This window comes from Canis lupus, chromosome X (genome assembly GCF_011100685.1).
Source record: "Canis lupus familiaris isolate Mischka breed German Shepherd chromosome X, alternate assembly UU_Cfam_GSD_1.0, whole genome shotgun sequence".
In the NCBI taxonomy this organism is placed as follows: Eukaryota; Metazoa; Chordata; class Mammalia; order Carnivora; family Canidae; genus Canis; species Canis lupus.
In genome coordinates this window covers 30,929,284-30,955,931 of record NC_049260.1, presented here as the reverse complement: position 1 = coordinate 30,955,931, position 26,648 = coordinate 30,929,284, and the positions used below count along the sequence as shown (strand labels likewise).

General features: G+C 39.7%; 1 protein-coding gene across 1 annotated transcript; it reads right to left on the bottom strand.

Annotated features, from left to right (window-relative positions):
- Positions 1 to 3,675: 3,675 nt before the first annotated feature.
- MAGEB16 (MAGE family member B16) lies at positions 3,676 to 5,761 on the bottom strand. The gene is given in 1 exon segment (XM_038586486.1): positions 3,676 to 5,761. A coding segment is annotated over 1 exon segment (1,008 nt). The 5' UTR covers positions 5,126 to 5,761; the 3' UTR covers positions 3,676 to 4,117.
- Positions 5,762 to 26,648: the final 20,887 nt, after the last annotated feature.

Sequence of the window (26,648 nt, the reverse complement as noted above, 5' to 3'; positions counted from 1 at the left end):
AATGCAATTGTGTACACTGAAAACCAAAGTTTCTATCTCTTAGCTATCTATCCCTATGATCTATCTATTTATCTATCATCTATTTATCTCTATTATCTATTATCTAAAGGTAATTCCAAGGAACCTATATTCTACCTCCTAGAAGTTCTCCAGAATTTACAGAAACTGAGACACTGTAGGTGTTTGCTTACTTAGTTATTTCAATAGTCTTTCCTCCTCCTATCACTTATAGAAAACACTTTGGTTGTTTTTTTTTTTAAGATTTTTTAAATTTATTTATTCAGAGAGAGAGAGGCAGAGGGGGAGAAGGAGGCTCCATGGCGGAAGCCTGATGCGGGACTCGATGCAGGGTCCCCAGGATCACACCCTGGGCTGCAGGCGGCGCTGAACCGCTGCACCATTGGGGCTGCTGAACACTTTGGTTTTTAACAACCAAGTTAAGCTCACTCTTTGGTTTATGAATCAAGGAGCCCTTTCAACCCCCTTACCATCACCCTTTAGCCCCATCTTGCCCTACATCCAAATTTAATTGAAAACTATCATTGAAGAAATGGGAGTTTTTTTCCTTATTCTCAAATAATAAATCCCATTAAAATTCTACTACAAATATCAAAATCCCATTTCTTGCACATACAGCACCCCAACTAGTAGATTCTTTGCCAAATCAGACTATGCTCATCAGATCATTTGGAAATCATTTTGAGAATGTGAAATGATGATGACAATTTCATTGTTAAAATGACCCTTTACATAGAATGGAATATTGCTGGGTTCCATGGTGAGAGATGAGATTGCCAGGAAGCTCAAATACTCTAGGCCAGGGAAAGGGCAAATGATTCTGGGCTATGCAACTGGAAGTGGGCTGCAGACATCAGAGGAGGATCCAGTAAAGAGCTGGTCAACAGATTCAGGTTCCAATTTGGCCAAGACAATACCCTGGAGAACACCCAGGGAATGGTACTATAATGCACAAGTATGGAAGGAAAAATAATTTATCTTCTACACCTCAGGTGCTTGTCTGAGAACCCCCCTGTAATAAAAAGACATATTAAAAGGAGAAAAATATAATTACATACATATACATATATGGGAGCCCCATAAAGATGTGAGACTCAAAGAGGTGACCAAAGCAGAAAGCTTTTATACCTTTTAGACAAATACTAACTCTGTGAAGAATTGACAGGGCAAAGGGGTTTGGGCTAAGGATAGTAAATGGTAAAGAATTAACAAGGTTTATTTATACAGCCTTCTTGGCCCCAAATTTCCTGTCTCTGGTGATAAAGATGCCTTCTACCCTCCTGGTACAGTGAGGGCATCTTTCACGTGGGATAGTTATCTCCTATTTTTAAGGAAATGAAGGAAGGTTGGAGTGTACCTCCTGCACCAGCTGTTTCTCAAGTACTTTTAATTCAAAATAACCAGTATGCCCAAGTCGTATATTCTGGGGTGGTGTATCTTGAAGCCCCATACACAAAAGAGATGAAACTGGACAAAAAGTCTAGCCCCTGGGCAGTCAGCTCTTAAGGAACCCTGGGATCAAAGGCAGCAGGACCGGACCCTAGGTAAATGAAGCCCACAGACAATTCCCAAATTGTATTTGATTATCATTTTCATCTTTCTTCTTTATATATGTTTTTAGTACTTTGGATTCAAGGTCTTTTTATCCTAACAGGCAACATGGAGTAGTGAGAAAAGAAATGAATCTAGAGACAAAATATGGGCCTCCGGCTGGAGGAATGAAACAACATAGGCTCTAAAAGAATTCAGACCACAAGTTTAGCCTCAGCTCTGTCATGTACCAGACCTGTGGACTTGGACACATTGTCAAGATTTGTGAGTCTTAGGCTCTTCATCTAAAGGGTGAGTCTGATAAGCCTTGTCATATTGGACTGTTTAAAAAAGTGCAATAGGGGCGCCTAGCTGGCTCAATCGGTGGTGCGTGTGACTTGATCTCAGAGTTATGAGTTTGAGCCCCACATTGGGTGTAGAGATGACTTAAATAAATAAAGTACCAACAGGATATTTCTAAAAGAAAAAAAGAGTATAATAAATGTAAGGCACCTGTTACAGTGCCTGGCATAACTTACGTCTTTAATGAATGACAGTTGTTACTGTCATTATTTTGACCACTGACCCAACCAACCTCACCTACATGATATCTAAAAATACAGTATGTCTCAAAGAAGACAAAGTACAACGGCCATGGAATATCAGATCAACCAAAATGCTGCTTAGCAAGTAAATCTCAGTAAATATATCCCCTCTGAGGTTGTGTTCTTTAATAAGAGGGAATTTCTGGGGCACCTGCATGGCTCAGTCAGTTGAGTGTCCAACTCTTGGTTTTGGCACAGGTCGTAGGGTTGAGTTCCAGGTCAGGCTCTTTGCTCAGCATGGAGTCTGCTTGGGATTCTTTCCCTTCTTCCCTTCCCTCCTGCTCCTCCCCTCCCCCTTAAATAAATAAATAAATAAATAAATAAATAAATAAATAAATAAATAAAATCTTAAAAAGAAAGGGAATTTCTTCTCCACCTGGATGCAATTCAAAATTTTTAGAATTTGTGACAAGGACCATTACTTGCCTCCTTAGCTTCTGTTCCATTCAAATCACCGCTACTCTCATTAATTTCCACACTCATAAAAATATAAGTATTTCTTAGACTATGCCAAATTACATTGAAAGTAGCTTATTTAAAATATGCCTTAAGTGGAGTAGTCTCTGGCTTTCCCAGGCCAAGGCAGCAAAAGTCAAACCAATGGCTTCTTGGCATCTCTTCTCAATAAAGTATCACTGTTATCTCTGAAAACTCTTTAAAGACTATGTGTATAAGAATTTATTTATGAATTATGTTCAATGGCACAGGGATAATGTCACAAAACAATTTCCATTCCTGTTCCAATGGAGATTTCTCTCTTTTTAGACCATGCCCCCTAAGTTACTACAAAGAACAGTTTTCCACTCCAAGTTTTTGGGTCTGAACTCTGAGACACACTATCTGAAGGTCTGATGGCTGATCACCACCCCCTCAGGCTCAGCTTGCCCTAAATCTAAAATTAAGTTAAAGATTAACACTCACTACAGGAATTCCAGCTTCCTCAACCCCAAACCTCATTGTCCCAGGGCATTTAGGTTTGACAGTCTCATATGGAACACCTCCACATATCTGCTAACTCCTTCTTTTACTTGCCTGTTAGATATTAGAAGGTATCCCACTATAATTATAGGATTCCTGATCCTAGAAGTAAAAATTATAAGTGCAGTTTGTAGGTATTGTTAATGCTATAATCTCCAAGACTAATGCGGTGATTACTAAAGAGCAAATGTTCAATGAAGGTGTGGGGAATAAAAGGAACAATGAGGATGGGGTCTAATTTTATTGAGGTTTATTTTTAATATATCCATAAGCAAGTTAAGCATATATAATTGAATTTTATAAAACAAATATGTAAAAGGTATAAGATAGCCATAAGATTGACAATCTTTTGTTCTGTATTTCTTGAATCCAACCATCTTTTTTTCTTTTAAATATTTATTTATTTATTCATGAGAGACACAGAGAGAGAGAGGCAGAGACAGAGGCAGAGGGAGAAGCAGGCCCCCCTGCAGGGAGCCCAATGCGGAACTCATCCCAGATCCCAGGATCACACCCTGAGCCAAAGGCAGACGCTCAACCACTGAGCCACCCAGGCATCCTGAACCCAACCACCTTAAAGCTGACCACTCTCACATTTCCAGTAAATATCTATAGGAATTCCATGTTATGTTATTTCAGATGACAAAATAAGATGGTTTCACATTTTAACAAAATAAAAAAAGCTCTTACTATTAAATCTCATTATAACATTAAATGTATGACTATTATCTTTAATAAACTTGGAGATTTTGAAGCTAACTGAATCTATATCAAAAGAAACAATATTTCGACAAATACATATATTAAAAAAGAATAAATTTTCAAGTTACACGTAGAACATAGGAACACATAGACATATATACTGTATTCCTTTCAGCCCAACCTCAGACCTAAATTCTATGAACACTAACTGACCTTTTTCAAACACAAAGTGAAGAACCTGCCTCAGTCTTCACTAGGAGCAAGAGAAATCGCTGGATTTGGCACTAGAATTTCAGTGGCCACTGAAGTAGAGACAGATCATGCAGAAATTCCTGAACTGGGCTCTTTCTTTCTTCTTCATCTTGTAAAGCCTCCTCATACTGAGATGGGAAAGAACTCGGGACAGTCCTATGAACCTTGGCCAGAAACTCCAGGACTTTCATCTTGGTGGTTTCAGCGTGGGCTCTCGGACCCCACAGGAATTCAAACTGTACAGGATCACTGTTGGCCAACTGCCGGTACTCCAGGTACTTTTCCTTCACCAACTCTATGGTCATGAGTTTCTTGGGCTCCCCAAAGATGATGTGCTTCCTCCCAGACAATATCCCCGTCAAGTTCAGAACTTCCTAGACTTCCTCTTCAGTGGCAATGTTGCCCTTCATGAAGATCACACCCAGGATAAGTATCAGGATGCTGGTCTTGGGCATGCCCTCTTCACCTTTCATCACCCCATCATAGGTGAGGCCCAATTTGATGAAGAGGCTATAGCAGTGGTTGGTGGTATCCACTCTCTTCACATCAAGGCCAAAGACCATCTCCATATGCTCAGAGGCTCTCAGGAAGATCTCAGTGAAGTGGTCCTCCTGCTCTTTGATGACAATCTTCATATCTGCCTTTGTCATTGGCTCTTTTATTTGATACTCGAATAGCATAAAATTGACCAATGAATTCACTTTCTTATCTAGAGCATCTATGGGCACATTCTTGGGGTCTGGCCCAGCCCACGAGGTGGTATCCTCCTCTTCTTGGCTACTGGAGCCCTCATTTAATTCATTTGATGAAGTGGTTGTGACGGCAATGGGAGATGAGCAGACACTCTGAGGACTCTCAGTGGTACTGGGTACACCAGCATCAGAAGCCTCCTTTGAATTGCCAGGCATCAGAGGATGAGAGGAGAGACCAGTCTCTTCCAGAGCCTTGGAGACCTGTACAACTTCCATATCCTGGATCTCACTACAGGTCTGAAAGCGCTGATCTCATAAGCATTGTGGATTCTTTTGGCACTGAGGCATGATGACTTTTATGAGTGGCTATAGATAGGAGTGAGGATAGGAAAGGGGGCAACGGGGAATCACGACCTAAGAGGAAGAAGATGTGAGTGGCCTCAGCTGCTGAACTCCCAAGGGTTCCCTGTGAGCTGTGGGACTACACTTGTATGCAGTGACTTTGTCCTTCAGACATAACACAATGACAACTACCAGGTCCTGGGAGTCCTGTTGACTTAATAAATCCTTTAACTTCCTGAGCCTCAAAGGATAGGAAATGTTGCCTCTGCCTGCCATCCAGAAGGGCTGATGGGGCACCAAGGGCTGACAACAGGGGAAAGGGTCTGTGGACCCCCTCTGCCATCAAGTGGTCAGTCCCACACTCCTCACAAGTGCTAATCAAATACTGGTTGATGTGCCTGCAGTCATCTATTATCTGACTTTCCACCTTCCAGTCAAGGTACCATGTGTTTGAGACACCCAGAAAGGAAGTGAGGAGACACCTCATCTGCTAGACATTGAGAGCTGACCACAGGTGCTTGATGCTGTGCCACAACCTCTGTCCAGGGTCAGTGGAAACATGAGAACTCACTAGGGGTCCTTGCAGGGATTCCTGTGGGAGTCTCCCGCAGGGTCTGAGACTCTTTTCTTTGTCGACAGGACACTGCCTACTGCAGACTAAGCTCTCATCTACCTCAGACTCTGAAGGCAGAAGTCCATCAGCACCACTTCCCGCTGCCCCTGCCCAAGACCTCCCAGAGCTGCCAGACTGGCCAAGGCTCAGTGAGTACACCACTGTTTGGGGTGAATGGTCCCCTCAGGACTCACTCGCGGCCGTTTATGGTCAGGGTACTCTTAGCCTCCCACAGAAATACTGTTGCCTCAATCAGATGCCAAAGAGGAAGTGCATAGCAGGTCAGCTTGACATACTGGTCTGGGGACTCCCTGAGCTGGACTGGGGCTCTCGTCTAATGAGTCCTCTCATTTCTGTGGTAGGAAGTCTCCTCAGTCCTTATCTCTTTTTTTTTTAAAGATTTTATTTATTTATTCATGAAAGACACAGAGAGAGAGGCAGAGAGAGTGGCAGAGGGAGAAGCAGGCTCCATGCAGGGAGCCCAACATGGGACTCTATCCCGGGTCTTCAGGATCACACCCCTGGCTGCAAGTGGTGCTAAACCCTTGCGCCAGTGGGGCTGCCTCTCAGCCCTTATCTTACTTGATTCCAAGCAGTACCCGGGACCCCTCCCTCTGCTGACTTGGTTGTGCCCCTCAAATCGAATCCTGCAGGCCTTGGCCGGAATCCGGCCTAGGCCCACAATCTTGAGGAGGAAGTCAGGGAGCGCGATATCCGGTTACCCCAGCCTAGGTTCTTCCGGGTCAACAGCAGGTGCAGGGCTGTGGGCACTAGGGCGTTTGGAAGTAGAGGTTGCTCCCGGTCCTTCTTCATCGTCCTCCTATTGACTTTTGTCAGTCCTGGAATTAATTCTTATGTTGAATCCAGGTCATGCCTCTCATGCCAATGTCCTCATGCCCCTAGAACCCTGAAGAGGAACTGAGGAAATCTCTCAGAAGATATTTAGAGCTGAAAGTAGGCATTGGCCCATCTGTGTGATCTCCCTTTATCTTTGTTGTTTGTCTCCTCCGGCCTCACTTAAAAACTTTAAAAAATATTTTTATTGAATAAATTCAAAATACATAACATTGTGGAAATTTCTGGTGTGCAATATATTACTTTGATATATTTATATGTTGTAATATGATTGCTGTTTTATATGTTGTAAAACGATTGCTGTGTTTTACTTATTACCCAGCATAGTCATGGTACAGTATTAGTATCTCCATTATACTGTGCATTAGAGCTCTATGGCTTATTTATTCCTGGCTGCAACTTTATACCCTTAATCTTTTTTCCCTCTGCCTCCATCCCTTGATAAACATCATTTTACTCTGTGTTTTACAGGTTTGACTTTTTTAGATTCTGCATACAAGTGTTGTCATATTGTTTTATTCTTTCTCATTCTGACTTATCTTACTTTGCTTAATGTGCTCACGGTCCATCCATGTTGTTGCTAATGGCAGGATATCATTTCTCATGGATGAATAATATTCTATTGTGTATATATACCACATCTTTTTTATTCATTCATTTTTTTTTAATTTTAAAGATTTTATTCATTTATTTGACAGAGAGAGAGAGCAAGTTAGCACAAGCAAAGGGAGCAATAGAGGGAGAGGGAGATGTGGGGCTCCATCCCAGGACCTCGGGATCATGACCTGAGCCAAAGGTAAACACTTAACCGAATGAGCCACCCAGGCACCCGCATTCATCTCTTAATGTGCATTTCGGTTGTTTCCATATTTATCTGTCTTCATTCATGGAATTCTCTTCTTGGCTTCTTTCTCTTTCATTTAAGGCTTCATGAGAAATGTCACATCCCAGCAAACTCTTTGAGTGTACTTACTGAAACCCTTACACAGTTTGGATTTGGTCATGCCCCAGACTTAATGTGAAATGGGAAAGATGCAGCATAAGACAAGCAGGGACCAGGACCGGTGGTGGGCTGTTTCAGAAAAATCACACTATCTGTTCTTTTTCTTCACCAGTCAGACTTGGCCTTTTACATAAATTCTGTTCTAAAAATTTACTTTCTGCATGGAAAGGATTGCAATGAATGATTTTGAAAGCCCCTGATTTTCTGACGTCATGAGAAATTGCATTTGCAGATGATCATATTTTCACTGAATATTATTTCTCTTCACATTTTTCCTACTTCTTGTCTATTTTTCTATTCCTTTCATTTTGAGGGTGTCTTTGGAATAGTTCCAATTTGTATTTGTTGATAAAATGTTCAATTTCTATTGAACTATTTTGTAATTTACATTTTGCTAAAAGGTAGCATTTTCACTTGAGTATTTGATTTTTATTTTTTTAATACTTTATTTATTTATTAACAGAGAGAGAGAGCACAGGAGGAGTGGCAGGCACAGGAAGAGAGAGAAGCAGGCTTCTCATTGAGCAAGGGGCCCAGTGTGGGGCTTGATCCCAGAACCCTGGGATCATGACCTGAGCTGAAGGCAAATGCTTAACCGACTGAGCCACCCAGGTGCCCCGAGTATTTGATTTTTAAAGTATGACATTGAAAATAAATCATTTTTCACAGAAATTCTCAAGGATATAGTATAGTGCACAAAACAGTACAATGTACCCTGTTTACCTGGCAGCATAACAATCATCAATAATTTCAATTAGAAGCTTGATCAGATTTGTGGGTTTTTTTTTTAAGATTTTATTTATTCATGAAAGACAGAGAGAGAGAGAGAGAGAGGCAGAGACACAAGTAGAGGGAAAAGCAGACTCCATGCAGGGAGCCTGACATGGGACTTGATCCTGGGTCTCCAGGATCACGGCCTGGGCTGAAGGTGGTGCTAAACCACTGAGCCACCTGGGCCTGCCCCAGATTTGTGGTTTTTTTGATCAAAATGTTTGTTGTTTGGCAAGACCACTCCAGAGGTGATGCTTTAGACTTCCATTAGGAGATATGTAATGTATGTGTATCTTCCTTTTTGTATCCTGACACTCTGCTACTTACCATGGTTACCTGTTCCCCATTATGGACTATAGAATGATAATTCTCTCATTCTCTCATTTTTTAAAAAAAAATTTATTGCTTGAAATTCTTCAGGTAGAAATCTTTCCTTGTCTGCCCTTTGTTTATCCTGAGATATTCTTATAGCATATTTCTAGTGTTCACTTATAATATTTAAGTCACCTCTGCACCTATATTTTACATAATATTATTTAACAAATACCACTTATTTCTATTTCTTTCTTTTATAACTGATAATACTTATAAAATTATCTGTCATAAAGATCTTTCTTTTAAGAATGACATTTGTTGGGGTGCCTGGATGGCTCAGTGGGTTAAACATACAGCTTGTGATTTCAGATCAGGTTGTGGTTTTGGGGTGTGAGATCCAGCCCCATGCTGGGCTCCATGCTCAGCAGGTGTCTGCTTCTCTCTCTCTCCCTCTGCCCCTCTGTCCACTCATGCTCTCTCTCTTTCTCAAGTAAATAAAAAAATCTTTTAAAAAAATCATCTGTCAGTTGGCTCTACTATCTTCTAACTTATTGGTTTATTGGTTTTATATTTATCTTCATTGTTTTTTAATCTTCTTTGAAGATTTTATTTATTTGAGAGAGAGAACGGGGAGGTGTGGAGGAGCAGAGGGAGAGGAACAAGCCGACTCTGAGCTTGGCATGGAGCTCAACATGAGCTTGATCCCATGACACTGAGATTATGACATGAGTCAAAATCAAGAGTCAGTCACTCAACCAACTGAGCCACCCAGGTGCCCCACCTTCTTCTTTAAACTTTAAGTTTAGTTTTTTCCTCTAGCATTTTGAAATATATGTTTGTTTTAATTTTTTTAGAGAAAGAACACACCCATGCCTGAATGGGGAGGATGAGGAGTGGCAGGAGAGGGAGAGAATCTTAAGCAGACTCTGTTAAGTGTGGAGCTGGAGCAGGGCTCGATCTCATGGCCCTAAGATCATGACCTAAGCTGAAATCAGGAGTCAGACATTCAGGGTGCCTGGATGGCTCAGTTGGTTAAGCAACTGCCTTTGGCTCAGGTCATGATCGTGGGGTCCTGGAATTGAGTCCTGCACTGGGCAGGCTCCCTCTCAATGGAGAGTGTGCTTCTCCCTCTGCCCCTCCCCCTGCTTGTGCTCTCTCTCTCTCTCTCTCTCTCTTGCTTGCTTTTCTCTCAAGTAAATAAATAAAATCTTAAAAAAAAAAGTTGGTTACTCAGCCAACTGCCTCATCGAGGTACCCCAAACTATTTAGATATATAATATGTGCCTTAAAAAAAAAAAAAAACCTGTTTTAGTCTATAAATATACCTTAATACCATGCGATCTGCCTCAGGTAATCGGTCCAATGGAACATATAACTTACAATCCGAAAATTTTTACATTGCATGTAAACACTAGTGAGTGGAGAAAATTTTCTTGAGAAAGCTGTAAGAGGATGGGAAAGACAGCACTGGATTTAGATGAAATTTCATCTCATCTTTATTTTGTTTTGTGTATTAATAATAGAGGAGCCATTAAAACTTGTAAAAAGGAATGCTAGGACAGAGTTGAATTTTCTTGAGAAATTTAAGGACAACTTGATTTAAAAGCAGTTAATAGGGATCCCTGGGTGGCGCAGCGGTTTGGCACCTGCCTTTGGCCCAGGGCGCGATCCTGGAGACCCGGGATCGAATCCCACGTCGGGCTCCCGGTGCATGGAGCCTGCTTCTCCCTCTGCCTATGTCTCTGCCTCTCTCTCTTTCTCTCTCTGTGACTATCATAAATAAATAAAAAAATTAAAAATAAAATAAAATAAAATAAAATAAAATAAAATAAAAAAGCAGTTAACAGGAGTGGCTGGAGCGCCTGGAAGAGACCTCTTTTGGACGCTGGCCAGGTGGAGGGTCGGGCAGGTCACCAAGCGATCGAGCGATCGGGTTCTTGCTTCTGCTGAGCTCTGGGAGGGGATGGGCCGCAGGCCCCTCACGGAGGGAGCGGCCGGGAACGCTGGGTGTGCCCCAGGCAGGAGGAGGGGCAGCCCGCTGGCGGTGCCCACGGCCTCCGGTCGTCCCTCTGCCCCGGCCTCCGCCCCGGCCTCCGCCCCGGCCTCCACCCGGGCCTCCGCCCAGGCCTCCGCCCCGGCCTCCGCATGGATCACCCTTTCACGGAGAATGGAGGGCATGTTTTGGGGTTTGACCAGATTCTTACAATGGTTACATAGGAACGGGCGCATTTTAGGGAATTTCGGATTTCTGCTTGTGTAGCAGCGCCATTCAAATCTAAATGTGATTAGATTTAATAGCTTCGGAAGAAAACCGTCCCCAAAATTAAAGATTGAAAAGCTAAAAAAATAAATAAAATCAGCTAACTCTAACAATCAACTCCAGTGAGTCTAAATATATAAATCAGGGGGCATTTAATGCAGAAAAATGGTTATATAAATGATGTAGAAGTCAAACAGGGTAGTCAAGGAGACCAATGCTTAGTAACTTGTGGAAGTCACTCTCATATTTAGCTTGGAGGTACAAATATAGAAGATACTATTATTGGAGCATAGATGGTTAGAATCAACAGGATCTGCGACCTTGGTGGGCTAACATGATAAAGGTTGAAATCGAGATGTAGCAATTAAAGCAGAAGCTACCTGATGCAAAGGGAAAAGAAAAGTTTGGAGGCATTCCCTTCATCTTGGGCTCTAATCTCCTCTGGGTTCTCCTGTTGGCTCAACTGAATTGGCATCTTAATGTTGGAACGCCTAAAAATTGTGTATAGAACAGAGCAAAAGTGAAGAATGAAGACAAATAGGTCAAAGACTGGCATACCACATCAACAGGTCAATTCAAAAAATCATATTTAAATTCATAGAGAAAAGCGTTGCATAAAAATAATCACTATTAATTCATGATGAAACATGTGTTCTCAAAGTAGATAAAGGGTATCTACAAAAAAAAATCCCTAGAGTAAAAATCTTACCTCATGTGGAAAACTTGAAATCTTTCATTTTAATATTGAGAAGACAAAAATGCCTGCTATCACCATTTCTATTCTACATTTTAATAAAGACACTACATAAGAAAGTAATGGGAAACAGAAGTAATTGTTGTGCCCAAGATTGCAAATCCGAGAAACCACCAAGGAGCCGACACCAATGCAAACACACGAGGGTTTATTAGCAAGCTCATACTTGGGTCCAAGTATACCCGACACAGCAGAGCAGGGACTTGGACCCCGAAGTGGGTTACAGCTGGGTTTTTTATGGGCTGGTCTAGGGGATTTTCAGAAGGGGGGAGGAATTTCTCAAGTTCTGTTTACATTCTGATACGGGGCTTTCAAGGGCATTGAGCTCTGTTCTCATTCTAATATGGGACTTTCTGCCACTGGCTTGGGCTCTGTTGTCTTTCTGATACGGGATTCTCTGCTGAGGACATTCTGCAGTTTTTCCTGTAAAGTTCAGCTCTTATTCACAGGGGCCTAAGATGGCTGTACTTGTGCTAATGCTAAACTTGAGGTGGAATGGCCTTGATTTTTCTCGGCCTCCACAGTAATCATAGAGACAGAAAACAGAAAATAAGAAACAATGCCAGTATAATTAAATATGATAAAGTATATATAAAGAAAATATACTAAAGAAAAACTATTAAATAAATAAAAATGTTTTTAAATAAAATTGCTGGGTATGACATCAATAAACAAAGACACATTTTTTGTAGCAACACAGTATAAAGACAAAATTAAACAAAGTATATCTTGTAAATTACTATAATAAATACCTGATTCCTAAATATACATATATGTGTATATATATTTATATAATAAAAAGTATAAGAACTCTATGGGAAAATTACATAGCTATTATTTATTGAAATTACTAAAGACTTAATGGCGAAATATGCTTTTAGATGGAGATTTAATTATGTAAACGTGTTAATTCTCCTCAAATTTAATCTATTAATGACTGTAATCTCTCATCCTTAATAAGGCCACATGATTTTTACATGGAAATATTTATATACATGTGCATTCTGTGTGAATGTTGACAAGATGATTCTAAAATTTAAATCTACTTGCAAATGGTTATGAATAGCTAATATACTTTTGACAAAGAAAGATGTAATATTAAGGATTACAAAAATACTATAGTAATAAGAGTTTGTGGTATAGATGCAGGTGTAGACAAATAGACTAAGAGAACTGAATAGCATGTTCCAAAACAGACCCACTATATCTTGTCCTGATTTATTAAAAGTTAGCTACTCAGAGAAGTAGGGGAAAAAACACTGTTTTTTAATAAGAAAATACATTGGTATATTTTGATATTCATATTAAAAACAAATGTAACTAAAATCCTCCCTTACATTTAATAGGAATTCTAGTTCCAAGCAGATTAAGAACCTACTTTAAAACTTTTTATTCTGAAAGTTTTCAAACTCACATAAGTGAAGGGAACACCACATTAAAACAGATTAAATGAAAAAAATAATACTTAAAAAAAAAAAAAAAAAAAAAAAAAAAAAAAAAAGAAAAAAATAATACTTAAATCGCTAGACTGGTTTATAAAAAATCAGTATTCATTCATAATGAAAAGATTTGTTATCGCACTAGATAAAGGATATCTAGAAAAAACCCATAATAAATATATTACATATCAAATCACTGAGAGCTTTTACTTTAAAACTGGGAAGATGAAGATGCCTTCTATCACCATTTCTGTTCAATATTTTAATGAAGATACTACATAGGGAAGTAATGGAAATATAATAAATCAACGAGATTTGGATTGGAAAATAAGAAACAAAGCTAGTATCATGAACAGGTGATTAGAATGTAGATGAAGAAAATCTAATGATAAATTATCAAATCAACAAAAGTACTTATAAAGACTGCCGGCTTATAATATTAGTATGCAAAAATATGCTTGTATCTGTGGCAACAAAAGGTATGAAAATAAAATTAAACAAAATAGGGGCACCTGGCTGGCTCAGCCTGTGGAGCACACCACTCTTGAACTCATGGCTGTGAGTTCAAGTCCCACATTGTGGGTAGAGATTACATAAAAATAACTTTTTAATAAAAAATAAATTAAATACAACTTGTAAATTACCATAACAAAATACCTAGTACTTACAAGTAAATATAACTCCAATCAACTCAGTGAAAAAATACACTGATATTATCTAGAGAAATTAATGAAGGCCTAACTAAAGAGAGAAATATGTTTGTAGATAAAAAAGTCAATACTATGACCATACTATGTCTCCCCCAATTTAATCTACAGATGACTGTCATCCTTCTCTATAAATAAAACCCCAAAAGTTTGTGTGTGAATGTCTGTGTCTATGTGTAGGTGTGTTTGAGACTTGATGAGCTAATTATAAAATTTAAATTGATTCACAAAGGGCCCCAAATACCTAATATTCTCTTGAAAAATAAAAATAAAAGTACGTGGAGAAAGAGCAGCATTTTTATGAAGAAACGACAGTGGAACAGTTGGCTGTAGAAGAATTCAGATCGGGGTATAATCCCACATTTGTCATAGTGTAGCCTTATGAATTTGGACATATAACCAAACTTTATATTCCTCAGGCTCTTCATCTATTAAATAGGTTTGAGAAGCTCTGTCCTCTAGGACTGTCAGAATATATGTAACATACACAAAGAACATATTAGGGCCTGGCATATCTTAGATCATTAATGAATATTTAGTTTATGGATGCATATCTCAGAGAACCTGACATGCTGTAGGACACGGAATAACAGATCCATCAAAATGCTGCTTTGTGAGTCAAAGTCCACCAATCTTCTCCATTCGAAGATATATCATTTGAGCTTTGGGGAGTCTTCTATAAATGGATGCAACTCCAAACTCCTAAAATTTTTTGTTAAGGGCCATGTTCTTCTGTCCCTCCCAGCTGCCTTTCCATCCAAACCACCTCTGTTCTCACTCATTCTGCTGCAAACAGAACTCTATCCCTTGTGTGTAGATTTACACAATTACATTCAAGATAACCTAATTCAAGTGACCTTTTTAATGGAGCAGGCTCTGGCTCTCTCAGTGCAGGACAAAGAGTGCCAGCCCAGGGTCTTCTTCACATCCTCCTCAATGGAGTATCAAACTTATTCCTCAGAAACTCTTGGACACAAAATTCATAAAACACCTAGTTTGTGTATTGAGCTCCACTGCCTGGGACAAGAGCACACGACTGCCTCGTTACTGCTGCAGCGGGAGATTCTTTCTGGTTTACCTAAGATACCAAAGTAACTGCAGTGAGCAGTTTTTCATTTCAGGCCTACCCTCTTAAGTCTAAGATACATCATCTGAGTGTTTGGCCTTGGCTTACCACTCTGACCGCCTAAGATGGTTTGTCACCCAACTTAACTTAAAATTACCTCCCAATGAAGAAATGGCAGTGTCCAAAACCTCAAATTTCCTTGTTTCATATTTACACTTAACTGTTCTCATCTGAAACCCATCTCCCCTAACCTATTTATTCTTTAGGTCTTTTTTTTTTTAATTTTTATTTATTTATGATAGTCACACAGAGAGAGAGAGAGAGAGAGAGAGAGGGAGGCAGAGACACAGGCAGAGGGAGAAGCAGGCTCCGTGCACCGGGAGCCCGACGTGGGATTCGATCCCGGGTCTCCAGGATCGCACCCTGGGCCAAAGGCAGGAGCCAAACCGCTGCGCCACCCAGGGATCCCTTATTCTTTAGGTCTTACAGAGTATCTCACTGTCTTCCTTATAGGATTGCTGTTCCTAGACGCTCAAATTCTGTGGGCAAGGGCTGAATCTTCTTTATTTTAGCATACCCAGTCTAAGAAGGAACCTTCTGAAGAGCAGATTCTCAATGTTTGAATAATGAAAGGGCTAGGGTTAATTTACGACAGTTTTATTTTTCCTACATCCTTGTTAAGCAAATCTACATGTCTTTAATTTTACTGAAAGACTAAAATATAAAGGAAACCAATAGTTAAACATTTCTTCTATTTTGTGATCCTATTTTACTGTGTGATTCTTTCCTATTTCCAAGAAAATACCAAAACTATTATTCTTAAACCTGATAAACAGCAATAGATGTGTGATACATGTCATTCATAAACATTGATTCTGATGCTACATAAACCTTCTGTATAATGGACATTTGCAAAATACAAAAAAGATTATTCATATAGAACAGGAACACAAAGACTATATACACTGTATCCCCTCCAGCCCTACTTCGACTTCACTACTTGGAATATTACTGCTCCCTTCATCCACAATGTGAATAATCTGTCTCAGACTTCACTAGGTGCAGGAAAAGCAAATGGACATCACTTTGTAATTTTCCCTGACAATGGAAATAGTGTGAGCACTGGCTGCAACTCTGGTTCAGGTTCTCTCTTCCTCATCTCTCAAAGCCTCTTCATACCAGGACGGGAAGACACTGGGACAGTATCGTTGACTTTGACCCAAACTTCCTTGATTTTCCTCTTGCAGGTTTCAGCCTGGGTTCTTGGATCCCACAGAAAATCCTAGCATGGAGGATCACTGTTAGGCACCTGCCCCTACTCCAGGTACTTTGCCTACATCAAATCTCTGGTGATGACTTCTATGGGCTCCTTCCAAATGAACGACTTCCTCCCAGCATTTATCCCAACAATGTTCAGGAATTCCAAGATCTCTTCCTCAGTGGTATAATTGCCATTCACGGAGATCACACCCAGGAGAGGGATCATGAGCCCAATCTCATGCAACCCCCTGCCAACACTCAAACTCCCTCTGCTGACAATGCCCACCTTGCTGACAAGGGCACAGGAGTGACTTCTGGAGTCAACTTCTTTCACATTAATGCCAAAGATAGCTCCACGTACTTAGAAGTTTTCATGAAGATCTCAGGGTACTGGTCCTTGTACTTTGTTTTGACAATTTTTAGCATGTCTGCTTTTGTAATGGATCTTTCATTTTATACTTGTACAGCAGGAAGTGCACCATCAACTGCATTATTCTTTCTTGTTAGAAGGCCTTAGTGTGAGTTCTTAATTGAGAGTGGGGCCTTAAATAAAAAAAAGAGTGGGGCCTTACAGTGTTTGGTCTTTCTTCATCTTGGCTCTTGGCACCTTCATCTGATATCATACATGAAACACTTGCAAGAGCAGTGGTAGTAGATGTGGCTTTCTGAAGTTCCAGGGGAATACTAGCAGCAGGGAAGCTCTGGAGAATATTCCCCAAATTAAAAGTCTCAGGATAGGGAGGGGGTGTTTCACTTTGGATCTTATGTTTCTCACAAGCACATTGCTTACTTCTTGACCTCAAGGCATGGTAACACTGGTCAAGGGCTTCAGGCAGAAGTGTGGGCAGGAGAACAGGTAATGCCAGCCCACTGGAGGAATGAGGATGAGAAGATGTGCTCATCTTCAAAAGGGAAATACTTCCCTGGCTATAATAAGTTCCTCCTCTGAAGGTTTCTTTGAAGTTGCTTTCCTAGGAACCCACGAGAATTTTCTGTTCTGATCAACCTATCCCCTGAGAACTCTGATATAGTGGATTGAATTGTGTGTGCCCCCAAAAGGTGTTCAAGCCCTATCCTCCAGTACCTATAAATGTGACTATATCTGGAAATAGGATCTTTGCAAATGTAATGAAATTAAGATGAGGTCATACTGCAATAGGATGGACCTTAAATTTAGTGATCGGTATCTTTATAAGAGAAAAGAGAGAGAAATTTGGATATATGCAAGAGACACAGAAAAGAGACAAAGGTAAGAAGGCCATGTGATAGCAGTGGTAGAGGTTGGAGTGGTGTATCCACAAGCCAGGAATGCCAAAAATGTTGCCAAACCATCAACGGTGAGGAGAGAAGCATGGAACAGGTTTTCTCTCAGAGCCTGCAGAAGGAACCAACACTGCCGATAACTTGATTTCAAATCTCTAGCTAAAGAACTGTGATTAAATAAATTTCTGATTATTTTAGCCAACAAATTGTGGTAGTTTGTTATGGTAGTCCTAGAAGCTAATACACCAGAGAAGGAATTTACAGTGAGCCTTAGGGTGAGGTTTTCCATCTTTGCCTGAGGCGTGCTGGGGTGGCAGCAGGCATTGGCAGTGGAACCCTCCCTATTCTGGAGTGGGTTGTCCTCTCAGTTCACATTCAGGATTATCATATCAACTCTTAGCTGGGTTGGGTCCCCTCTCCTCTACTGCTCCAAATTTGACACTTTAAACAAAGGCACTTACTTCCCTGGTGCCTCAGCTACCACCCTTACCATGGGGTACCTAGTGTTGGTTGTTCTATGAAGTCCTCTCCATTCTGGGATACTTATGGTCAGAAATCAAGGAGGGTTCTCACCTTTTCTCCAGATGGGATCTGGAAATACTTGCTCCCTTTGGTAACCAGTGGCTACATCTTTAAACCAAGGATCTTATGCCCTTTAGACCTGATATAAAGAAGTGAATAGGACCCTCAGACTGACAGTCTGGCTCAGGGTCTTCAAGGGCTGATCAAAGAAATTGTAAGATAATAATTGTGTGTTGTTTTAAGCTACTAAATTTGTGGTAACTTGTTATTGCAGCAATAAAAAAAAACTATTATTCTAATAAAAAAACTGGGTTAAGCATATAATATCAGGCAAATTTATTTTGATAAATTAAAAAAATCAGGCAAACTAAGTGTTCAGAACAAATAAAATTATTAGTGACAAAGGAGACTATTATATGATAAAAAGGTTGATCCACCAAGAAAACAAAACAACCTTAATATATATGTTCAAATAGAAGAGTTTCAAAAACATAATCTAAAATCTGAGAGAACTTGGGCAGCCCTGGTGGCGCAGCGGTTTAGCGCCGCCTGCAGCCTGGGGTGTGATCCTGGGGACCCTGGATCAAGTCCCACGTCGGGCTCCCTGCATGGAGCCTGCTTCTCCCTCTGCCTGTTCCTCTGCCCCTCTCTCTGTGTGTGTCTCTATAATAAATAAATAAAATTTAAAAAAAAAAAATCTGAGAGAACTGAATGGACTCATAGACAAATCCATATTTATAGTTGGAGATTTAAATGCCTCTCTCTAAGGGATCAACAGTAGTAATATAAAGGAACTCATCAAGGATTTATAGGATATAAATACAAGATAAAGGTATAGAACTGAATAGTGCACAATCCAACGGGATACAATTAATGTTTATAGAACACAACCTAACACAACAGAACACATAGAATATTCAACAAGTTAGACCATATCTTGAGTAGTAAAAAAAAAAACAAAACAAAAAAACAAAAAAACAAAAACAAAAAAACCTTAACAAATGTAAAAGAATGAAATCATACAGTATGTTTTGTGAACATAATGGAATAAAACTAGAAATCAAAAACAGAGATATTACAGGGAAATCTATAAACCATTGGAAATTAAACAGCATACCTCTAAAAAATATATGAGGCAAAGAGGATTTCTCAAGGTCAATTTAAAATTGTGTTCAAGGGATGCCCGGGCGGCTCAGTGGTTGAGTGTTTGACTTCTGCTCAGGGTGTGATTCCGGAGTCCCGGGATCTAGTCCCACATCAGGCTCCCTGCATGGAGCCTGCTTCTCCCTCTGCCTGTGTCTCTGCTTCTCTGTGTGTCTCTCGTGAATAAATAAATAAAAATCTTTTTCTTCAAAAAAAAAAAAGAATTTATAGCACGAATTGCTTATACTAGCATATTAGTTTTCTCTTCCTGCCTTAACAAATTACCACATACATAGCAGCTTAAAACAACACAAATGTATTGTTTTACAGTTCCATATGTCCAAAGTCTGACATGAGTCTCATCAGGCAACAATCACTGTGTTGACAGGACTGTACTACTTTCTACAAGTTCTAGGGTCACTCTACCAAGAAAATAATGCAATGTTTACTGTAGATTCATCAAACAACAGAGCTGAAAAATATGTAAAACAAAAACTGATAGAATTGAAAAGAAATACAGATAAATCTATAATTATGTTTAGAGGCGCTAAGAGTTTAGCTAAGCTACTCCATGGTATTGTTGCTTTGACATCCATTTTGTTTGGACAAGCAGCCTGCAGGGACCTTAAACTGACAGTAACCTCTCATGCAAGTACATGCCCTAGGTAGCATCCTGCAGACTCACAAGCAAATATAAGTTCCTGTTATGACTTCGCCAATGGCCCCTTTTTTTTCTAAGATTTTATTTATTCATGAGAGATACGCAGAGAGAGAGGCAGAGACATAGGCAGAGGGAGAAGCAGACTCCATGCAGGGAGCCCGGTGTGGGACTCGATCCCCTCACTCCAGGATCATGCCCTGAGCCCAAAGCCATTGCTCAAACGTGGAGCCACCCAGGCATCCCCCAATGGCTCTTTGATCAAGTCTCTCCCCTGCCTCCCAGTTTCCTCTCTTTGATGCACCCCTTAAATAATATCCTTGTGTAACTTACCAAAATTCTGCTCCTTTGTTTTGAATTGACCAACCCAGCCTTAGCCTAGGATTCACCCAGGAACCCTAATAAAGACATGTTCTCCATGTCCTGCCTCCTTCTGCATTCTGCTTTGATTTCCCCATTTGGCTCCTCAAGGCATGCTATGTACTTCCTCCAAGATGTGTAAGTAATAAATTCGATTTCAATTTCTCTTGTGGTCTATTGTAGAACTGTGCAGCTCAACATCTACTACCTTTTGCTCCACTTAATAAATGTTCATTTAATAAAGACATAACAGGAGTGTTCAATACTCGTTTCTCAACAAATGATTGAACACCAGATACAAGATACAAATCAACATGGATATAAAAGAACTATCAGCCATTTGAATCTAATAAACATTTATAGAACATTCTACACACAAAAAAGGAGAGTGCACATTCTTTTCAAGACCCTATGCAACATATACCAAGATAGACCATACCCTAATTAATAAAAGAAACCTCAACCAATTGAAAATAACTACAATTATACAGTGTGTGCTCTCTGATCAAAATGTAATCAATATTAAAATCAATTAACAGAAGAACAAAAAGACACCAAATATTTGGAAACTAAAAAAACATACTTTTAAATAAGCCATAGGTCAAAGAGGAAGTCTATAAAGAAATTTAAAAATCCATAAACTGAGTAAAAATAAAATATATAATATTTCAGAATTTGTGGGGGCACAGCTAAACCAGCGTTGAGTGAAATTTATAGTACTAAGATAGTACATTTAAAAAGTAAGGGGGAAAAGGTGGAAAATACTCAAATCAGTAATCTAAACTCATACCACAAGAACCTGGACAAGGAAGAGCAAAATAAACACAAGAGCATGGGAAAGGAAAAAATGGTAAAGAGCAGAACTTAATGAAATTGTAAGCAAGCAACAAAAAGATGGGGACAACTAATGAAACAAAAAGCTGGTGGGTTTGTGTGTGTGTGTGTGTGTGTGTGTGTGTGTGTGTGTTTAAGGAAGAATCAATAACATTGATAAACCTCTAGGAAGACTGACAGAGAAAGAATTAAAAAAGAAAAAAGTTACCAAAGTCTGGAAGGAACTGAGTGGCCTGCCTCTTTCTTCGGTTGCTCCCTGACCTCTTGCATATGGGAGCTGGTTCCAGATTATATCCAGGGAAGCTCTCAAGAGGGCTGCCACGTGCAAACCAACATATGGTTAAAGCTACAGGCTTTTGGAGACAGACGACCTGGTTTGAATGCAAGCTTCTCAAGTCATTAGACCTATGAGCTTGGCAAGTTATTCAACATTCTGTGCCTCTGTTTCTTCATTGGTAACATGGGATGATATTAGGACCGGTCTTAAATTGTTATAAGAATTAAACAACTTAATGTATCCCAAAACAAAAACAAAACAAAACAAAACAAACAAACAAAAAAAGAACATCATACTGACAGAAAATAATAATAATAATAATAATAATAATAATAATAGTTCTTATCATTGACATAATTCAGCACCTGTTGGTGACAAAAGTCTTAGGAAATAATCAAGGGGGGTTCCCTTAACTTAATAATGAACATCTATAAAAATCCCCATTATGACATTATACTTAATGGTGAAAGACTGAATGACTTTCCCTTAAGATGAGGAATAAGGTCAAGAATATCCAGTCTTATCACTGCGATAGTGTTAAAATGTCTAGACAGCCCATTAAGGCAAGAAAGGAAATAAAAGTCATAAAGATCATGTATGAGTAGATAATCCCATGCCTCTTTGAAGATGTCATGACTTTGAAGATGATATGTCATATAAAAAAAAAATTCCTAGAAATCTATAGGACATCTCCTAGGTCTAATAAGTGAGTGCAGCATGGCTATAAGATCAACATGCAAACATCTGTTGTATTTCAATACACTACCAACAAACTCATAGAAACTACAGATGCAAAGGTATAAATCTAACAAAACATGTACAGGCCTTATTTACTGAAAAGAGCAAAACCCAAAGATCAAATAATATCTAAATAAATGAGTGATATAGTGTGTTAACAGATTAAAAGAATCAACATAATAATGATACCAATTCTTATCAAATTAATAAACAGGTTTTAACACAATTTCTCAAAATTTCAGCAGTATTTTTCTATATATAGCTAATCTTATCTAAAAATTTCTATGGAAGGACAAAGGAACTAGAATAGCTAAAACAATTTTTTAAAAGAAAAATGAAATGGGAAGAACTGCTTTACCAGATTTCAAGACTTATTCTTTAACTGTAGTAATGATTCTTTGATAGTGATGGCTGGATGGACATATAGATGACTGGATCAGAATATAGAGCATAAGAATAACACCACATTAAGTATGTACAACTGATTTTCAACAAAGTTGCAAAAGCAACTAGATGGAGGATGGATAGATTTTATAAAAACTGATGCTGGAGCGATTGAATATCCATTAGGAAAAAATAAATTTTGACATAAACCTCACATCTTACATGAAAATAAATTCAAATATAACAGATTTATTTTATTTTTTAAGATTTTATTTATTTATTCATGAGAGACACACACACAGAAGCAGAGACATAGGCAGAGGGAGAAGCAGGCTCCCTACAAATAGCCCAATGTGGAACTTGATCCCTAGACCCTGGGATCATGCCCTGAACCAAAGGCAGATGCTCATCCATTGAGCCACCCAGGCATCCTAACATAACATATTTAAATGTAAAATGTAAAGCTATAAAATTTTTTTTAATTTTTTTTTAATTTATGACAGTCACACAGAGAGAAGAGAGAGGCAGAGACACAGGCAGAGGGAGAAGCAGGCTCCATGCACCGGGAGCCCAACGTGGGACTCGATCCCGGGTCTCCAGGATCATGCCCTGGGCCAAAGGCAGGCGCTAAACTGCTGCACCGCCCAGGGTTCCCAAGCTATAAAATTTTTTGAAGAGATGTTGGAGCGGGGTGCCTGAGTGGCTCAGTTGGCTGAGCATCCATCTATGTAAAAAAAATTCATATATGGAATATCTAAAGACCTCTGAAAGCATATTTTAAAAAGGAAATAATTTAATTAGAAAATAGGTGCCTGGGTGGCTCAGTTGGTTAAGCGTCTGACTCTTTATTTTGGGTCAGTTCATGATCTCAGGGTTATGAGATTGAGTCCCACATCAGGCTCTGTGCTCAATGGGGAGTCTGCTTCAGGATTCTCCTTTGTCTTCTTCCTCTGTCCCTACCCCTGCTCATGCTTGCTCTTTCTCTCTCTAAAAGAAAAATAAGTAAACCTTTAAACAACAACAAAAAAAGAAAATGGATAAGACATTGTGAAATTTAAAAAATACATATAGTGGTCTCTTCTCCCATTCCTAGAACAGAGCTCCTAAAATCTTTATAATTTCCTAAATGATAAGAACACTAGGAACGTTTTACATCTCTTGTTGTAATATTTGTCTTTAACCTCATTCCTGACATAAGGATCCTAAAACCCTTGTGATTTCCTAAGTGATGAGGGTACTAGTTGCATAATTTTTCTAATGAGATGACTCTAGGTGGGCTCCTAGATGGCTTCTAGATGGGGGCTGGTCACTAGAAAGACCAAGCAAGCCATGATTAGAAGCATGATTAGGAAATTTCAGTCTCATCCCTCCAGAGAGGGGAGGGGGGCTAGAAAAGGAGTTAATAATTGATCATGCCTACATGAGGGAGCCCCCATAAAATCCCATTAGTGGACTTGGGAACTTCCAGGTGGGAAAACACCAGACCTCACCCTAAGTACCTCTTCATTGGCTGTTCAACTGTGTCATTCATCATATCCTTTAATAAAGTCTGTGAAATGTTCTAGCAAATTAATCAAAGCCAAGGAGGGGGTCTTTGGCACCTCTGAAGTTGGCCAGAAGCATAGATGACAACCTGGGCCTAAACTGGTGTCTGAACTTTGTGTGTGCTGTCAGGGGGTAAGGGGGGAGACAGTGATAGTCTTGGAGGCTTGAGCCTTTAACCTGTGGGGCCAGACACTATCTTTCAGTAGATAGTGTCAGAATTGAATTAAATTGTAGGATACCCAGCTGGTGTCACAGAGAATTACTTGTTATGGAGAAAAAAAAATCTCCATATATTTGGTGACCAGAACTGTAAGATGTATGAGTATTCTGTGTATCTAGTAAACGAGACACACAGGACAGAAATACACAGTAGAGAAGAACTGGATTTTTCCTTACAGAGGAAGGTGGAAAATGGACTTTTTTCCTATACAGAAATGAAGGGACATTTCCCTGAAGAGGATATACAGATAGGAAATAAGCACATGAAAAGAAATTCAACTTCACTACACTTCAGGAAAATGTAAAATAAGGATCATGTTGAGATACCTCTATATATTTATCAGAACAGCTAAAAAATTTTTAAAAATGGTAACAATATCAAATATTGGTAATGATGCAGAGAAACTGGATCACACATACATTGCTGGTGAGAATGTAAAATGGTACAGCAACTCTGAATATAGGTGAAAAGTAAAAACAAACAAACAAACAAAACAAAACACTAAATATATATTCGCCATATAAACTAGAAATTACACAACTGAGTATTTATCCCAGAAAATGAAATCTTATGTCCACAAAGAAAGCCTATACATAATTGTTCACGGTAGCCTATTGCATTATTTAAAAACTCTGATTATGAAAAAATTATTCCTGGTAACCACACTCTCTGATGTGTCAGCTTAGGATCACCTTTTCCAAAGTAAATATAGATATATTATATATATATATAATATATATATATATTTTGCACACTGTAAATGTGATAACTGCAAATTTGAAACTGAAAATTTGAAATGTGCAGCTAAGTATAAAGAAAAATACAGAGTGGGGAGGGGCAAGATGGGGGAAGAGTAGGGGTCCTCAACTCACCTGGCCCCACAAACTTATCTAGATAACTTTCAAAACATCCTTAACACCTGTGAATTTGACCTGAGATTTAAAGAGAGAACAGCTGGAATGTACAGAGAGAAAAGTCTTCACTTCTAACAAGGTAGGAAGGTGGAAAAAATAAAATAAAAAAGAACAAGTTGGGAGAGGGGAACCGTGAGAAGCCAGGCTAAAGCAGAGCAGTGAAAGCCTCTGGGGCAGGAAAGCCCAGGCCTGGAGAAGTGAGAACTTTAAAAATCTGTGCCAGAGTTTTCCCTGATGCTTAGCAGGGAAATCGGGCCAAATTGCAGGAGGGGCAGTGAAGCCTCCAGTTTCCCAGAGTCACTATAAGACTCTGGGCGAAAGCTCAGAAGATGCAGGGCGAAAGCTCACTGCAAACCGTGGTCCCACATTGGTAAAGGGCTGGAGTGCCGCAGCCCTCTAGGGCATTTAGGAGAAGCCAGTCCCTTAGGCGAGCTGACTCCGGATGGAGGTGGCTGTACCCAGTTCCCTTCATGAGATCCAGCGGCACAGGGCCCCAGATCCCAGGGCACCGAAGCAGACAAAGCCGGGATCCTGCATCCCCCTGGGACAGGCCAGGGATCCTGCATTCCCCCTGGGACAGCGAGGTCGCTCCTGCCGCCGGGCGCTCCGCAAGCTGTGCAGATCAGTGCACCTGTGCCTATCTCCAGGAGCATCTAGGCCAGCGAGGACTGGGAGACTGCGGTTAGTTACTCATGGGAGGCTGACTCCAGAGCTGGAAATCTGGTCACCGCAGTTGTTGTTTTTTCTCCTTGTTTCACCTTGTGCCCGGGAGAGGGGAGGCAGCCAGTGAACAGGGTCCTCAAGGGATAAACAGCTGCCACCGAGTTCCCAACAGGGGCAGCTCCCCCAGGTGCACACACCTGAGAATCAGCACAGCAGGCCCCTCCCCCAGAAGACCAGCTGGAAGAACAAGGAAAGAGCAAGTTTATTGACCAAGCAGCACTGGAAATCTCCAGGACTAAGAGAATATAGTATATAGAACTAGAGGGTCCTTTTTTTCCATTACGACTCTTATATCACACAAAAAAATTCCAATATTTTTCCCACCTTAACTACAATATTTTACTAACTCTTCATTTTTAAGTTTTTCCCTTTTTAACTTTCATATTTCTACAATTACATGTCTTAGATATATTTTTCACTTCTGGATTCCCTTCAATGTATTTAATTTCATTTTGGGAGATATACAAGATATGGGTTTTTGGCTTTTGTTTTTTATTTTTTCTGCCTCACAATGGTGGAAGTTAGTACCTTCTAAAACATGGCCAACATACACCCAGAACCAAGTGGAACACTGTTTTGGTTCATTCTGAGAGATTATATTTTCTCTTCCTTTCCATTCTGCCCCCCTCTTTTATCTTGTTTATGCTTTGGTGGTCAGTGTTGGGCCTTTCTATAAGTATTGCTGTTTTATATAAATTTGGAATTGAGCATCTTCTAACATAAAGAACAAAATACACTCAGACCAAGAGGATCACCCTGTAGGACCCTTCAGGTAGACTACATTCTCTCTCCACTACCACTTCCTCACCACAACCATCCCCCCTTTTTTTCTCATTTTCCTCTTTTCTTAACTTTTTTCTTCTTCTTCTTTTTCTTTATTCTTCTTTGTTTTTGGTTTTTGGCTT